The 18,144-nt window shown below is 36.0% G+C and overlaps 1 protein-coding gene across 2 annotated transcripts; it reads right to left on the bottom strand.

Annotated features, from left to right (window-relative positions):
• Positions 1-3,066: 3,066 nt before the first annotated feature.
• On the bottom strand, positions 3,067-16,785 carry tubgcp2 (tubulin gamma complex component 2). Of its 2 annotated transcripts, none has more exons than XM_016551030.1 (18): positions 16,687-16,785; positions 16,243-16,413; positions 16,038-16,166; positions 15,717-15,893; positions 13,701-13,860; positions 12,918-13,125; positions 12,111-12,310; positions 10,992-11,181; positions 10,519-10,664; positions 10,070-10,250; positions 7,555-7,735; positions 6,614-6,786; positions 6,198-6,326; positions 6,001-6,121; positions 5,257-5,400; positions 4,414-4,524; positions 3,587-3,750; positions 3,067-3,384 (listed from the first exon to the last, which is right to left on the bottom strand). In XM_016551030.1, exons 2-18 carry the CDS (start codon positions 16,390-16,392, stop codon positions 3,309-3,311), a joined length of 2,640 nt encoding a protein of 879 aa, XP_016406516.1. In that variant the 5' UTR covers positions 16,393-16,413; positions 16,687-16,785; the 3' UTR covers positions 3,067-3,308. The 2 variants fall into 2 exon arrangements, with proteins under 2 accessions (XP_016406516.1, XP_016406517.1); XM_016551031.1 differs by having other exon boundaries at positions 16,660-16,776.
• Positions 16,786-18,144: the final 1,359 nt, after the last annotated feature.

The raw sequence follows: 18,144 nt of genomic DNA, 5'->3' as shown, positions 1-18,144 counted from the left end.
CATTTTTAGAAAAGACCTTGTCAATTAGCCAACATGGAGTTTTTCGTTAAAGAATGTCAGTCTAGTTAAGATTAGATTTCTTACCCAACTTTTTCGCGGGACATCTTTTTTATGTCATCACATTAAAGTGCAGCTGCTAAAATTCGGTACAAAAAAACACTGCTTACATTTATATTTTATCCTGGGATAAATCTGGGGTGCTTTTTCTTAGTAGATCCGCTCCTGGCATATTGTGAAGGACTTAGGGGATGTTGTCTGTGATGATGGTTCAATAATTGAACATCATTCTCCTACTAACCTTACCTTCAGAGAGTCTGGGTTCAGAATCTGCACTCTTCAGAGGTTTTTGCGGCCTGTTGGCAACCCTTGTTCAAACCAGAGCCTTTAGTTCTGGTCCTTGAATTTGATTGGCCCAGCGGAGTCCGAAGAGGGCGGAGCACTTCACACTGTTTGTATCACTCCGCTTTTCTCCAAATCTGTATTAGAAGCGGTGATTTTATTTCTCCATGTCACATTGGCCAGTATGTGCCATAATGCCATTGCGTCTTTTGTGTGAGTGAATAATTCCTTCGTGGACAAATTTGCAGTATTGGGCACGAAGGTCTCAGGTGTGATCCCATTTAAAAAAAAATTTTTTTAAATAAATGTCTTATCACTATCTTCGATCAAATATAAACTAAATAAAAATCAATTTATGCAATTTTTTGTGATTTTTGGAGTTTTAAAAAATTTATTTACCTCTAAAAGTACCATATTTTATGTGAAATATGCTTATGTTTATGTAACATTTAATATTTCTTTTACTTTAGTAAAAAAATCATTCCAGTAAATTCAGACAGAAAAAAATAAATAAAAATTTGGCGACTTTGGTGACATCTGGTGACATATATGATGGTATAAAAATGTAAAATATGAAAAATATGAAAAATATCAATAGCAACAATTTGGCTGTAGTACTCAATGGCTGCATATAGGCTGAAATCTATAAACCATTGTTGTAACGAACTTCTCTTCGTTAAGTCTTAAGTCTTAGATTTTATCACAAGTTAAAATTATAGCATAAAAAAACATTTGTGTTGGGTGAGACTATACAAAGATGCCAAAATATGCTTACAGACAAATCTGAGGAAAAGACAAAGTAGGAGTAATCATTTATTTCTAACAAAAAACATCAAATTTCAATAACTCAAAAAAGTAAATGGTACCAAACAGGTAAGAATAAATAATAAACCTAACAGTAACTCAAAAACGTAAACGGTAACAAACAGGTAAGAATAAACAATGAACAATAAAACTAACAATATACCTTACAATAATAATAAATAAAAAAAAGCCTGTTATAGGTTCATTCAATGCTCTGTTTGTGTGTGTGTGTGTGAGTATGAGTGTTTGCCACATTAAGAATGTTGTATAGGCTCACCCCTTCCTTTATGTGTATGTATGATCTGCATTGTGTTGGGTTTATTGATTTTTATTGGACAAATAAAAAAAATTCTTTGAATTAGTATTTCCCATTCATTTCCTATGGGTGCCCACACTTTTGTCCACGAAGGACAAATTAAGCAGTTTTTTTGATGATGCAAACTATATACAGGCAAGCAGATGAGCCCAGAATATGAACGCAAGTGCATAATGCAATGCATTATTTTTTTTAGTTAGTGCAATTCAACATTAATTTGTTTCAAAGACATTTGTCATTATTTTCCTTCTATATTCAACCACTTAAATCAGCACTATGTAACTTTTTCTGTGTTCAAAATTTGCAAAATGTATATCATGAGCGAGTACATCATGAATTCATCTTCCAAACCGCGTTTTTGTCTTATTCCGAATCACTACGGTACACTTATAATAAGTACTTATATTTGGACTATTGTAGCCTGGTCGGGTCGTCACCGCTGCGGAGTAACACATACCTGCGTGAATCGCCATAGACATAAACTTAGAGAAGTAGCTCCGGTTGGAATATTCTTCCGCGGGATGTGTGCAGTTCTGTTTATTAACCGCTAGAGCGCCAAAAATTACATAGTGCTGCTTTAACTTTGTTGAATCGAGTTGAATTTTTATTGTGTGTGTGTTCAGGTGGCAAATTTAGGAAAACCTGAAAAAGGGCTTTTCATTAAAAAAAAAAAAAGTTTTCTGAAATCAGATTAGATCATGTAATTCAGTCTTGGTTTTGAACTGGATCAAACTTTCAGTATATGTTGTTCAAAAACTGAACTGAACAGGATTAGGCTACCTTTGATAAAAATAAAAAAAAATCCGGATTATCCTGATCTCAGGAGAAGTGTGGATTTCAGGAACAAAAAGTAATAAAACTTTAAAATGTGTACAATAATGCAACATTTGTATCATGAAGTTTATATATAAGTTTATTGACTATTCTACCTGCATTCTTTACATAGCTACATTGTGACGTGTAGTCCCATTTAGAGCACTAGTAATCTGGATTTGGTCATCTGAAAAAGTCTGTATATGGATTAGGGTGATCTAATCCAATGTTGCTTTAAAAAAAAACAGCACAGAAGTAAAATAGATTACTTGATGGGATTCCAAGGTCCAGCTGCATTAACACAGCCACTGTTAAAACTGTCTTCAGAGCTAGTTTGACTAGCTAGCAGTTAGCCAAGGGGCAATCAGTCTTACTTTTTGGATTCAAATTACACCAATCTACCTTTTTTTTTAACAGACTTAAAAAGTTATGACCAGTCTTGAAAAAACTATTCAAGATTAGTCTAAGCAGTTTATGTAACCGGCCAGATTAATTTTTTTGAACTGGGCTGTTGATGAGCTTCTTTGGCTTCATTTGGAACCGTTTTTATTAGTGGAGCAAAAAACAGATGTTAATATTTTCTGTAAAAAGTTACCCAATTGAATATATTGCTCAAGTCAGGCTGTTTGGATTGTCAGACATATTCAAGCACAAAGTAGAGTTCTTTAGATAAACGTAAAAGCCATGAGCACATTAAGGCTCCGTCTTCTCTTGTCATTGAAAATAAGTTTGTAAAAGTAATACAGTTGTGTTCAGAAAAAGAGGCAGGGAAAGAAGAATTAAGAACAGTGAACAAAGCTACATTCTTCCTTTATTATATTGGGTGTTCAGTCAGGTGGAATTCATTAAATTTGTACAAGACCATTAAATACATTTCCAACAGAGAGGAGAAAATGATCAAACAAGACTTGGTGATAAATTCTTAAGTGCTTTATGTTACAGAACCATGTAACATTACTACATATTTTTGTGAAAAAAGACAACAAATCAGCACATTGAACACTTTAAAAACAATTGAATTTTATAATGGATGATGCTACGCAGCAGTTTTCTGGCTCCTCTCAATGGCCATTTTCTCCAATCTCTCCGTGTAGAAGCCATTGAAGTCCAGCCTATAAAAAGACATCTCATTATTCATAGCACCTCTGTTGAGAAGACTGAATTTTAATGAGGGTTGTAAAAGCTCTTCAAGAGTAAGAGATTTCAAAGCTTGCGCTACACATTTCTATTGTCACTGCTCGGGCCAGGTTAAATTGCTAAGCACTAATATATGCACAGAGGAAATTTGAATGAAAGGTTCTTTTCACAACCCACCTGTAGATGATGTTGATCATGCTGTGTTCACAGTCATTGGTGCTGTAAATGCTGAGCTTATCCAAAAGCTCCAGCAATAAGGTGCTGAAGTTACTGTCAAACTTGCTGATGGTCGCCTCAAACCCAGAGTCAGACTGGAGGGCATCCACATGCTCAGCTAGGAACTGAGATCAAGACAAATAGATGAAATAAAATATTATTATTATTTATTTTCAATATTTCATTATAAAACGTGTTTGTGTTTTTTCTTATCTTTTGACAGATTATGGTTTCAGTTATTACACAGCCTGTTTTTAAAGTGCCTCTTTAGTTTCAGTATTGTAAAATAATTGATTCAATGTCAATAGTCCTGTTCACACAGTAACACCAGTAAATTGCTGTAAAATTACTGGAACTAATTTACCGGTAAATACAAAAATGCACTGTTTACACAGGCAACTACTTTCCGTCTTTTTACCGGTAAAGCACCATTCACACATCGGTTTCAAATTACCGGTAAATTCTGTGACATCATTAACCAGAAATGACCAAAAAAAGTAAATGCAGAGTAAATACGTCATCTGTGTCAGAATGTTATGATTGGCCCAGAGCCGTTGAATTTTGAATTTCAATGGCTCTGGTCTTACGTCAGTGTGTTCTGAACTTGTACGTGTAATCGGTGAAAACTAATTTACTGGTAACGTTACAACTTCCCATAACGGTAAATTGCCGGAACAAATTTACCGGTATGTTAGAAAAGGTCCTGTTCACACACACGATCTCTTAACGGTAATTTACCGGTAATTTACCAGTAAAGTCTGTATGTGTGAAAGGGGCTAATGACTCACTTTAGAGGCCAGTCTTTTTTTCTCTGCCTCTTCTGTCCGCTCAGTCGAGGCTGAGTTCCCGAAAGTCAGCCGCTTCATCTCACTGTCTATCCTCATGCTATGAGTGAACCGCTGCAAAACAATCAAAATAAACACTCCAGTATGAGCATGACATAACAGGAAAGCTTCATTATGAAATGACAGCAAATTTATGCATTTCACAACATGCACAATCCCGTTATAGTGACCCAGAGACAAAAAATAAACTATATAATTTAATATAAAATATTTAAAAAATATATACATATACAGTATATACTGTTCTACAATTTGTGCAGTTTAATTATGTACACTACAGTTCAAAAGTTTGAAGCCAGTAAGATTTTAAAGAAATTTATATATATACAGTGTATAGCTAGGATGCATTATACAGAAGTAAAAAATTAAAGTAAAGACATTCATAATATTACAAAAGATTTCAACTAAATGCTGTTCTTTTGTACTTTATATTCATCAAAGAAAACATGTATTATGGCCTCCACAAAAATATTATGCAGCACAACTGTTTTCAGCATTGATAATAATAATAAATGCTTCTTGAGCAGCAAATAAGCATATTAGAATGATTTCTGAAGTATCATGTGACACTGAAGACTGGAGTAACGGCTGCTGAAAAAATAGCTTTACCATCACAGGGATATTACATTTTAAAATACATTAAAATAGAAAACGGTTCACAATATTACTGTTTTTACTGTATTTTTGGGCAAATAAATGCATCCTTAGTGATCATAAAAGACTTTAAAACATTTGTAAAAAATGGTACCGACCCCACATTTTTCTCAATAATGTCTGTATATTTACCTGCATGCAGTTGGTGAACATGACACAGACAGACATGAGCTTGGAGAAGATGCGGAGCAGCTCGGGGTTGGTGAGCATACAGTCCTTCAGACAGTTATCCAGGAAGCTGGTGTGATGACACAGGACATCATCAATGTTGGAAGCCTAAAAAAAAAAGACAAGCAAATTAAGAAAGCACTGTGAATTAATTTAAACTCAATTTGTCCTCAGCCAGATCTCGATTATTACATAACAGCCTGATTAAAATTTTTTGAGAGAACCATGATCACGGTTTTCTTTAAATTCAAACCAATAATGGATACTGGCTTAGGAATTTTAACAGAATTATGTAAGCACTCCAGCATTATATATAAATATATGTACTGTATGTATATGTCAAATATATAGTATATATAATATACATACTGTATATAAATATGTAAAATATCATATATTACATTTGATATATTTGTTTAGCTTTAAAGGAAATAACATTTTATTAATTTTTATTATAATTATTTATTTAGAATTAATCCGCAACCAAAATTTCAGAATCATGACAGCCATATACTGAAACAATTTATTAAAGTTTAATTAGGTAAAAGGATACATGTGCATGAAAATGTTGTGCTTATAACAGGTCATTAATCCAGAAAGAAACAAGATTTATTAAATTTATTAGATAAAAAGAACTGCTTGTTCTGAACTCATGAGCCATAATTAAGCATAAAGCAGCTTTTTATTTTTTTTATTTCATTGACTCACAGATTTCAGGTTGTTCTCCATGATGTGCCATGTGGGCTCCATAACCTCAAACATCATGTAATACTGAATGTTCTGCACAAAGTTGAGCATCCGTTGTCTTAATGCAAACGCAGCAGCAAACCTACAATATACAAGAGCTACTTAATAAGATACTCACTTGAAGATACACAGTCCAAGGTCAAAATACATATTCTCACCATTTAGCAGAGTGCAGTGAATATTGCTTAGCTGCTTTATTGCTGATCCACACATTACAGAGCAGCCTCTCCACGTGCTTGCAGTAGAACATGTGCCTGAAGAGCATCTGGTATCTTGTCAGGGCTTTTCTGTACAACAGAGCATCATGTTAAAGGAGTAGTTCATTGTAAAGATGCGGTCACAGTATTTTTCAGTAAAATTTCACAAGCAAAAAAATGTCCATATGTCAATAGTGTTGCAATGTAATTGTGCGACAATTACATTGTGCGACATTTCAAACAGCATAGTGTGTAACGTGCAACATTTTTGATGGTAAATGATGACAAAGCTATTTCTTTAAGAAGCACAGGGCCATAGTTACAATCACAAGCTGCTTGAAATAAAAGCTATACAGCCATACAGAAAAGCTGAGTACCGGTTGATTATGAGTGAAAGTGGCCACTTGACGATGTAGTCAAAAGAGAAAGCCTCCAAGCCGCTAAGTGACACCTCTGTGGGCTCTGCATTAATGATAGCTTTCTCCTGCTTGGTGTCTATAGCGAGGACACGTAACAGCTGGGTGATAACATCATGGGGCATCAGGTCAATCTGGAAGAGAACAGTAATGTTAAATCATGCATTTTCAGTGACGCCCGTTGCCTATTTTTGAGCAACTGCACATAATTTTCAATTCGTTAAGACGACTCTCATCCACTTTCCAAATGATACAACTATTTAGATGGGTGATAGTAGCTATTTTCACACATAAAATGTTGAAAATGTCCATTTTCATTTGCTGATTTTCTGCGGTTTGCGATTTGAAATGTGATTTTTTTTTAAATCCAGGTTTGCAGTGCTTGTTTGTTGGGCTGCACAACTTGGCCAATATGTTGAGATTATATTATTATTATTATTATTATTATATTATTGTTAATATTATGATAAAGAAACGACTAAATAAAAAAAGAAATATTACAACTGTAATATTTCACTGTAAAATAACAATCAACTATTTAAGAAAATACTGCAAACACAGAGAGATAATGAGCTGCTCATGTGTAAAAACACAGTGCCGCGCTTCACTCTGAAACCTGTAAGGGGGTCTGAATACTTTCCGTACCCACTGTATATTTATTTACAGTAATTAAATAGCAGCCTTTGTGATTTGCCATAATCGTGATTTCAGCTTTATTTTTGCCCGTCTTTAGGCAAAAGATGAAACTGAATAACAATTTGTTTTTCATTTGGATTTCTACTGCAAAAGCAATTGCTCAACACCTGAAATCTAGACTGTTCTGCAGAATGCACAAACATACTGTACATATTACAAAGTGCTAATGTTAAAGTAACTGTCGAGAAGACAGATGCGCATTTGACCTTTAAATCATCTTTGAAGGGGTCTGTGTTGGCAGTGCTCATCCTCAAGGCCAGCTCCAGCAACGCCTCCAATCGTGGAGGAATGATGTCATCAACCGGCTTCTTCAGTTCTTCCTCCGTTAGGTCCATAAAATGCACGAAAAAGTCTCCTTTATCCATTAAGAAGTAATGTTTGATTGACCTGTATCACAAAATGTAAGAAATTAGGTGATATTGAGATATTCAGATCACAGTTGTTGAATAATACCAAATAATCTGTTAGATCAGGGGTCTCCAGACTCGGTCCTGGAGGGCCAGTGTCCTGCAGAGTTTAGCTCCAACCTTCATCAAACACACCTGAACCAGCTAATCAAGGTCTTACTAGGTATAACAGTAACTTCCAGGCAGGTGTGTTGAGGCAAGTTGGAGCTAAACTCTGCAGGACACCGGCCCTCCAGTACTGAGTTTGGTGACCCCTGTTTTAGAATATACTTTGGGCTTTAGAAACAGATGTCACTGTGATGCAGCTACACCCAAAGAACAAAGAATTAAGTTGTGAGGTGTGAGCTTGTGATGAGAAAAAGATTTATCAGTCTTTCAACATTGAATCAATCAAAATTATCTGGTTTTTAAAGGCACTGACCCAAAAATGAAAATTCTGTCATCCTTTACTCACCCCCTCATGTGTTCCCATCTCAGATTTCTGTTCATCTTCAAAAACTGTATTTTTAATGAAACCTGAGAGGTTTATGTCCCAGGAATTTAAAGTTCATATAACAAAAACTTTGGCAATTCAAAAAGTTCATACAAACATTGTGGGGGGGATCCATTGAGTGGTTTAATCCAAATCATCTAAAGCAGGGGTTCCCAAACTCAGTCCTGGGGGGCCAGTGTCCTGCAGAGTTTAGATCCAACTTGCCTCAACACACCTGCCACAAAGTTTCTAGTATGTCTAGTAAGAGCTTGATTAGTTGGTTCAGGTGTGTCTGATTGGGGTTGGAGCAAAACTCTGCAGGACACCAGCCCTCCAGGACCGAGTCTGGGCACCCCTGATCTAAAGAGACACGACTGCTAAAACAAACCAAGGAGGTTTGCTTTTGCATGTCAAGCAAGTTGAGCTGCCATTGACCATATTTGATGTGCCCGGTTTATGCGTGTTGATCAATGTTTATGTGAATAAATGCCTAAATTAAAGCAATAGTTCACCCAAAAATGAACATTTGCTGAAAATGTAGTCAACCTCAAGCCATCCAAGATGTAGATGAGTTTATTTCTTCATCGGAACAGATTTGGAGAAATTTAGCATTTCATCCACTGCAGTGACTGGATGCTGTCAGAATAAGAGTCCAAACAGCTGATAAAAACATCACAATGATCCACATGACTCCAGTCAATTAATTAATTAATGTCTTGTAAAGGGAAAAGCTGCATGTTTGTAAGAAACAAATCCACCATTTACTTGGATGATGGATTTAAGCGTTGATGATGGAATAAGCGTTTTAACTTTAAATACTCACTTCTGGCCAAAATCCACCGACATATTTATTTAGATATTTATTGTATTTGATTGTTTCGATTTATTTAGTTAGACATTTTAACTGCTTTGGATCATTTTCAACAGTGCTAGATCTGTGCGTATTTCTCTCCTGTTTCAGACGAGATGACTTTTACATTGGAGAAATCAATAATATGAATAGTAAACTTTATTTAGCTGGTAGCAAGTTTGAAGTTAGAAACATGTTACAAACATCTAATCGACACTACTAAAACAAACTACACTGGGTGAACTATACCTTTAAATCTGTTCATCATATAAGGCAATCATGTCTCTTCAGAAGACTTGAATTAACTCATTCAATTCATATGGACTATGTTTACTATGTCTTTACAATCCTTTTAAATTGTCAACGTTTGGTTACATGGACTTTAAATGTTTTCAACATGAATGAAAGTCTTGCATTTGGAATGACATGAGGGTGAGTAAGTGATGTCAGAAGTTAAAATACACACCCACGGTCTGCTGTAGTACTAACAAAACAATCATGATCCTAACCTTTATCTCCATGAGGAAATCTCAGTTGGCCAGACAGTGATTCATCCTTTCTGATTCATTAAAATATTGGTGTCTGGAACACTGAGAGCTGTCAAAAGCTTAGCTTAAAGATGTGCTACAAATGAAGGGTGCTCATAAACGGCACCATTGGCTCAGATTACTCACTCACATACCTGACAGCAGATTATTATGTCCAATTCTCAGTGAGCTAAGAACGGTTACCATGTTATGTGTACTTATTGAAAGCAAATAAAATTGTATGTTACTAGGTCCATTTATTTTTTCCTAATAACAAAATCTTTTCGTAAATTTAAGCATTTGATTTCCTGTTCATTAGGGTCTAAATACATTTAAACACTGACACATACATTTTCTGTAAAATGACATTGAAGCAATGTGTATTGTTAAAAGTGCTTGACTTGATTTGGCACGACCCTAGGAAACACTGCCAGAATAATACAATTTCAAACCTTCAAGTTTTACCTCAGGCGTGAAACAAGCTCCTTTTCCTCCATCAAGAAGTCAAGCAGAACCTTACTGGCGTAGTAATATGCTTTTTCGATCTGCTCCACATACGCTCTCTCTTTAAGCGTGTAGAGAACCTCTTTGGCATCTGGACAGGTTACGTCACGGCCGCACTCCCGCACAACATTCAGATACTTGCCTGAAATAAGAAAGAAGTTAGGACTGGTTATGAAAATAAAGCATTTAGCCACTCTATTCTTTCCAGCTGGGCATTATAATCCTTAGAAATTGTATAAATTTGAACATGTCTACCATTTAACCCCTGCTTTCTAGTAGCATCTTATGTATCTTATGCTATATACTCTCTACATAAGCATCTGCGCCTCCTATTGATGGCTAAAATGCTGTCTAAATACAAAAATGCTGTCTGGAACTGAGCTAAAGTTTCATAAATGAAAATGCCTCACCTGTGTTTAATATCTTATCTGCCATTTTCTGAAGGAATGATGGGATCCTGTGCTGGACGATAGTGTATCTCTGATCCCAGTATTTGTCATTATAATCCTCCTGAATCTTCTCCTTTTGCAGCTCATGCTCCTCAACCATGAATTCACTATTTTTAAAAAAAAACAGTACTTGATGAAGTTTTATTATATATATGAAATTGTATTATATATATGAAATATAAACGTATGAATATATACCATATACACATATAATATAAATTAAATACAAATTTTAAAAAGTGGCACTTCATACATAGCTCATCAATGTCCTCTAATGTGTCTGGAAATACTCAATATGTTACGCATATAACATGTTTAAGGGCAATTCATACTGAAAAGCTAAATATTATTAACAGTAAAAAAAAATTAAAAATCACATTAAAAGAAAATCTAATTTAAAAAGCATCCACAAGAGGCTACCAAACACATTCTACCTGTATGGGTCTTTAATGATGCCCCTATAGATCCACTTCTCAAGTATTTCAAAGTAGGGGACGCTGGCTGCTTTGGTCAGATAGAGGCAGAGCTCTTGAGCCTGGCTGTCTCCGGTGTAATTGAAGGTACGATCATGAAGCAGGCTGAGGGTCGAGCCGCCCATACACTCACCCTTGTCAACAGAAGTGGCTACATGAAAGAGACCAGGGAGAAAGCGCATTAGCATGAGCATGTCAACAATGTCGGCGCTACGTACGGGCGAAGGGAACCCACCCCCCGAAACATGATTACTACCAAGGCCCCCTTTAGAAATACAAATGTTTGCTCTGGTAAGGACTCTGTGTGAACAATAAAACATGCTAGCAACATGCCAGCATTGTGTTAACAACATGCTAGAAACATGCTAACACCATGATACATGATGCTAGCAACGTGCTGAATCTACTAACAACATGCTCAGAAATATTAGAAACAAACTAGCAACAATGTTAATATGTTAAAGCATGCTAACAGCATTAAAACATTCAATAACTTGTTAGATACATACTAGCAACATCCTAAAACATGCTGCCACCATGCTAAAACATGATAGAAACATGTTAGGAATTGGCTAAAAAATGCTAGCAACATGCAAAAACGTTTTAGTTTTAGAAACAGGTTAGTAGCATGCTAATTCCTCCTAACAATGTGCAAAAACATGTTAATAATACATTGTATTTGCTAGCATTATGTTAAAACATGCTAGACACATTAGCAACATGCTAACAATGTGAAAAAAAACAAAGTAAAAAATGCTAGCAACATTCTAACACATTTCTGAATCATGCCATCAATGCCTAGCTTGCTATCTGAATGCTTTTAAATACTACATCTATGTAACCATCAAAATTTAAAACCTTATTTACACTTTCAGATAAGGCTTTGTCAAGCCAACATCAATATTTGTCCTGACAAACTTCTCTAGTTCATTAAATATCGCATGCGATTTATCGTGCAGCCCTATTTGAAAGTATTTTTTTTTTTAGCTAAAAACTGTCAAAATTAACTTATTACTCCTGTTGACACTTCCAAAATGCTAAGTGCTGCTCTTATAAGAACCACACTTTTGACAGCTTTACCGATGGAGGCCAGGATTTCCATGGTACGCATGGTGGGCTGTATGTAGAACCAGAGCTTCTGCAGGGAGAGCGTGCCCTGTCTGTGGAGATGCTCCAGCTGGGTCACCAGGATGAGATATTCCTTCATCAGAGTCCTCATGGCTGCAGTCAAGGCATGATTCACTTGACCGTACTCAAACGACGATTTCTCCTCTGTGAAGCTGGACATGGAATATTCAAATTTCTTGCAAGAAATTTATATGAGTCTCAGATAACATGTGAGCAAGCCAGGCAAAATGAAATATCAATGCTTTTCATAAAATGATTTCACAGGGCCAATAAAAGCCCTCTGACATTAATATTGCAACCAGGGCTCGAAATTAACACTGCTGACCCACCAGATGCAGGTGAAAAATCGACCACGGCAGGTTACACATATCAAATCGTTAGCCAATTTGGTGGGTTACGAGTCATAAATTATGTCCTCCAACCAGGAGCCTCCAAAATTAGCAAAACAAAAACGTCTTTAAAAGTTCAAACACATTGAGTGTACATACACAAGCTAAAAAACAGATGTTCACTTTCAAGTCGTAAAACTGAAAGCCATTCAATGATTCAGAATCAGATTTATTACCAATTACATTTTAAATCTAAGCAGTGATTTTGATCATCTGGATTATTTCGGATGCTTTTTTGGCTTGTAGAAATTCTGAATGGTTGGTAACTTAAACATTTTAGAAGCCAAAATCAGTGAAATAATTAATTTCAAACCCTGATAATGTAAACACATGACTAACATAACTATTAAAGGTCAAACTGTTCACTGACCGTGTGATAGTGGAGTAACAAGATGCCACCGGTAATATCCGGTTGACCAGCTCTTTGATGGACATGTCGAGGGAAGGATCTACTATGAAAGAGCGGCTCTGTCTGCCGAGCACAGGCTGAGCTGCGATGTCTCTCCCATCCACACCAATCAGCACATACAGCAGGTCCTCAACCAGAGCTTGTTCCTGTGCAGCCAGCGGCATTGTACCTGTAATTACACATGTTTAAGTCACTATTAAATCAAAACTGACAGCTCAATTTTTTAAATTAAATTTTACAGTGTTTATTATGAATGATTTATCCATGCACATCTTATTTTTATTTTTTTATTCATCTGTAATCTTCAAAATCTTTCATTTTAAAAAAATTTACTTGCCCTACCTATCATAACGATATCTGTTCTTAGATGACATGTTCACTGGCACAAGGGCAGGAAAATAATCTATTCTGTCCAGTGAACTCCCTTGAAATCGCCGCAATTAGCAAAACAACGATTCAATCAATTCCAGAATATTTTTCTCATTCAAGAAACCATTTTACTCAGGTATGTCACAATAGGAAAGAAAAGATGATTGCAACTTTCATTACATGCTGACTTTCAATCACATATATAACCAGATTCGGCATCTATTGCTTCTTCAGTGATATTTAAAGTATAGGTGACATTAAAAGTGTCCATATTTCTTCATAATCTCTCATCAAATTGAATAACTTGCTCTACCTCTGTAACAATTCCCTATTCATCTAAGGCTCAGATTTTGGAAAGCCCTGCTACATACATACCAATAGCCACCACGGGATCTCCCACAGGCGTGGGGCTAGTGACGAAATCCCCAATCAGCGCAGGCCGGTCATACACCCAGTTTGGAAACACAGGGTTCGGCTGAGTGGGGTTCTTCTTGTTATGTCGGTCTCTCAGCATTTTACGGATGACCTCAGAAGACTGTGAGGGAAAACAAAATGATCGTAAACTGATGCAATAGACAGAATTCAGGATTGGCTTACTAAATCATGTTCATTAATGAATGCAAAAAATAACAGTGTACACTGTGTTCCAAATTATTATGCAAAGGACATATCAGTAAGATTTCAGTTTGCTTGTTTTATTTCTCATATGTTTTTAGATAACTGTTATCAATCTCAGACAGGTTTGTTAAATATTCTGCCAGGTCTTCTTAGGTAAATGAAAAACCTACTTAGAGAGGTTGCTCCACATTATTAGGCAAGTCACAGTTCTCATGCAATATGGGGAGGAAGAAAGATCTTTCTGAAGATGAAAAGCATGAAACAGTGCAACGTCTTGTGAAAGGCACTTAAGGATCTAAGGATTCTTTGTTGCAGCCTGTGTGTGTTGCTTCAAGAGTGCAACCATACATTTGTGTTGTGTTGTTTTACTTCCTTTTATATTAATTTATTCTTCATTCATTTATAATCATTTAATCATTTCACTATTCCATTTAATCATATAATAATTAAAAACATTTATCTACTTTTTTTTATTGATTCATTTACTGATTATCTGGCATGAAGGCATGATCTACAGCATTGAAAAAAAAAATCAGGTTTTTCACAGAAAATCATACTCATTTCATGATCTAATTTTATAAGACCTAAAAAAAAAGTGTATGCTTGTTTTAGGTTTTGCATGGGTTTTCTCCACCCCTTTCCATAAAGGGAAGTAAATATTGTAATAGCATACAACTCACAACAAGGGAGTGCCCTACATTTTGAGATCCATTTTAAACAGTGGCTTAATGCAAATCAGACCTGTGATCACTTTTGTGCAAAATTCTTTATCCCTTTGAGTATGGTGTATTTGTGATTATATGTTGTGATCTGTATTTGTATATTGTCACTAGTTGACTTTGTGCTAACTGCCTAGGGACTAGGGCTGTCAAAATGGCTGAAAAACTAAATTCGAATTTTGTACTTAAATATTACCAAAATTCGAATTCTGAGGCCACAAGAGGGCGCATCGAGCAAAATATTACTAATGCACGTTTATTCAAAGCATAAGATAACATGACTATCTGTGAAAAAAGAGCATAATGTTTAAATAATGTTTATAAACCAATAATAATTAATTAAGTTGCTTAAACAACCATAAACAAACAGCATCATGTATGTATGTATGCATAGTTTAATACAAAGGGCGGAAAGCCAATCACACACATTTTTCATTTAAAAACATGAGATGCAGTGGGATGGGGGGGAAACCCGCCATAAAGTCTCGATATATGTTTTTTTTTAAAGTTAAACTTGCATTAATTTTACATGGCTTTCTAAACATGCGGCTCCTTTGTGCGAGACGCGAGTGCAACGGTGATAGATGTCCCTCTAGAAAATGCGCGAAATATGTGTTCTGTGTGAATGGCTTGGTTTCAGTTTTGATGAAAACAAGATCTTCTCCGCATTTATGTTCTCTTTTTCCGCAATATTTTTAATAAACAGCGCAGCAGCGCCGCATCTAGTGGCTTCAACTGGATAGGCATTGAAAAGAAAAACATTGTAATGCAACAACACTTACATCATCACATCTCATGCGCCACTGATAAGGCTGCCTGACGCACACCTAAAAGTTGAATGCAACGTTTTTGCATTCGAATGTGGATTTTTATTTTAAATTCGACAAATATTCTAAAATATTTTTTGACAGCCCTACTAGGGACTATGGATGTAAATTAGCAATGTTGCTATAAATATTAACTTTTTTTTTTTTCATACTGATGTTCATCAATGTGCATTGTCCCTATTAAATAAACAAACAGATTAATATCACTTTTCGTTTCCTCATACTACCTGAGGCACATTGGAGCTGGCTGTGACATTTCCCAGTTTTTTCCGCAATTCCTCCAGTTCTTGCATGGACATTTTGCTGCTGGTTGCAGGAATGTTGTATGACGTGGTCGTGCTGGATGCTGCATTTGCAGACATTTCTGATCTCTCTTTTGCATTCTGCTGCAAGAACTTCAAAGTCTGAAGAGCACAAGCATGTTTATGTTTGTCATAAATCCCCAATATCAAAATAAATAATGAAGACACTGACAAATGTATGAGTTTAGGGATGAAATTATGTGAACTTCTTGTTTGGAAATCAATAATGAGTTTCATTAAACCTACCTCTTTATCCTCAGTGAGTTTGGAGAGCAGATAAACCAGTGGATCAAGGTTGCGTACGTTCTTTGACTTCAATTCGTCATATTTCCTTAAGAAGTCTTCTGGTGTTTTGGAGTGTTCTGCCATTTTGACCTGGAAGACATGGTAAATGAGTCTCCTGCATTCAGAATACATGTAATGGGAGATAAAACACAACATGTCTGTTCACCTTAGCACTGTGTGCAGATACTGTAGTGGTCACATAAGGAGTCCTGTTCTTCTGCAGCAAATCAATGTAAACCTCAGCACCATCTCCTCCTCGGACATTAAGAAGCCCGAGAAGTTCATTAACATCATGATGAATCCTGAATTCACTCATGACTTCAGATGAAATCAGAAGCTGAAATCAGAAAGCGCCACCAGTGAGAAACGAGAGCAAGCTCCATGAATGAATAAATACATAACGACACTAGATCTAGATCACTAAATTTGCTGACAGATGAACGCCAAAACCACGAATATTTAGTACGCCCAAGTGACAATAAAAAAAAACGAGGACTTGTTATTATTTATGCACAGCTAACGTTAGCCATCGGCCCATTTGTATTTATTGATATTGCATGACAAAACAAAACGTATTGTTTACCTAGAATTATAGACTTTGTTATTTTACCTAGTAGAAGTTTAATTAGTCCGTCTGAATAACACGAACAGCATATGTTGATAAAACACTAGGGAAACTGACAACGCCACAATAACCGGAAGTCAGAAACTGTACATTTGTAAATGTCCGCCAAAAGGCGGGCGTATTGTTTTCAAAATAAAAGTCCTTTCTTCTTAACCGTCCTACTATTATAAATGAGAAATTTTTTTTCTTTCATATATATATATATATATGACATTATCTACAGTTTCCACAATAAATTGACATTAGAGATGTTGCACATGCACCCTATCTAGTTGCGGTTTTGTTTATGCACGAGCAAAAAAATCGACTGTTATTTCTAATTTCTAAGAGACTTCTTCTGTCAGAATAGGCATATATGAAAGAACAAATTTTAACATTTGTGTTGTGTTAAGGTTTAGTATGCCTTTTGGAGTGACAAAATTAATTAATTAAACAAAAGAAACCAAAGTACAGCTATGAAACAAGGCATTAGAAATCCTGCCAATGTTCAATTTGAACTTCCCATTTTTACCACAGTTGCCTCGGAGCCTCCAGACGGTCAACTCCATCAATCACAGTATCGATTCTGGAGTCAGTCACACATCTGGACAGTTTGAGTTTGCTATGAAAAGAACCCTGTGGTGATTATCAGAGATGTAGGCGAAGATGGCACACGACTTTTAGGCATCTTGTCTATTATCTCTATGAAATGACAAATTTATACCCATCAAAAACAGATCTAGAAGATTTTGTCACTCTGGCCTTCTGACCAATCCCACTTCTCAGTTTGCACTCTGGTGTAGAGAACGCAGATGTTTCAAGGAGGAAGATTACTCATGTCAGTGATTCTCTTCTAACCCCCAGCGTTTTCAGTAGCTCAGCAGAGCACAGCTTGCCAGGGTGATAAACACAATAAATGACTCCCCACTAAAGGTATTACCTTGTGAAAAACCAAGCGCCATCTCACCAATCGAATCCAAATATCTTGTGGAGCTTTCAAATGGAACCTCTGAAGAATAATGTGTGAAAGAAGCAGGTGGTGAATGAAAAATAGAGAGGGTGGCGTTCTCAAGCCACAAATAATCTTGAAACTGTCAGTGGATGGTGAAAGAACTAAAGTGCTGGCTGCTGTTGGTTTATGGTTTGAGGTCACAAGTCTGGGCAATGAGACCATCTGCAGAGATGAAACCTGATCACTCAAGACTTCTAAAACAGGAAATCACAGCAGAAACAACTGATACCATTTAATTTCACATGACCCTCTTGACTGCTGTAGATTGCGCTGCTCTCTGCTGCATGGTTTAACAGAATGATACTCCCACACTGCTTGACATATAATTAGGTTTTTGACATTGTGGAGCATAAAGATCCATGACAAATTTGCCTTAGTTTTGAGGGACAGTTTTGCATGCATGTTCAACCTCAGTCAGTTAGGCTTTTTATGTCATGATTAATCTTTCGCTC

Source organism: Sinocyclocheilus rhinocerous, unplaced genomic scaffold (assembly GCF_001515625.1).
Source record: "Sinocyclocheilus rhinocerous isolate Xijiao unplaced genomic scaffold, SAMN03320098_v1.1 scaffold1066, whole genome shotgun sequence".
Taxonomy (NCBI): domain Eukaryota; kingdom Metazoa; phylum Chordata; class Actinopteri; order Cypriniformes; family Cyprinidae; genus Sinocyclocheilus; species Sinocyclocheilus rhinocerous.
Note: the sequence above shows the minus strand (reverse complement) of the source record. Positions and strands in the feature narration are given on the sequence as shown.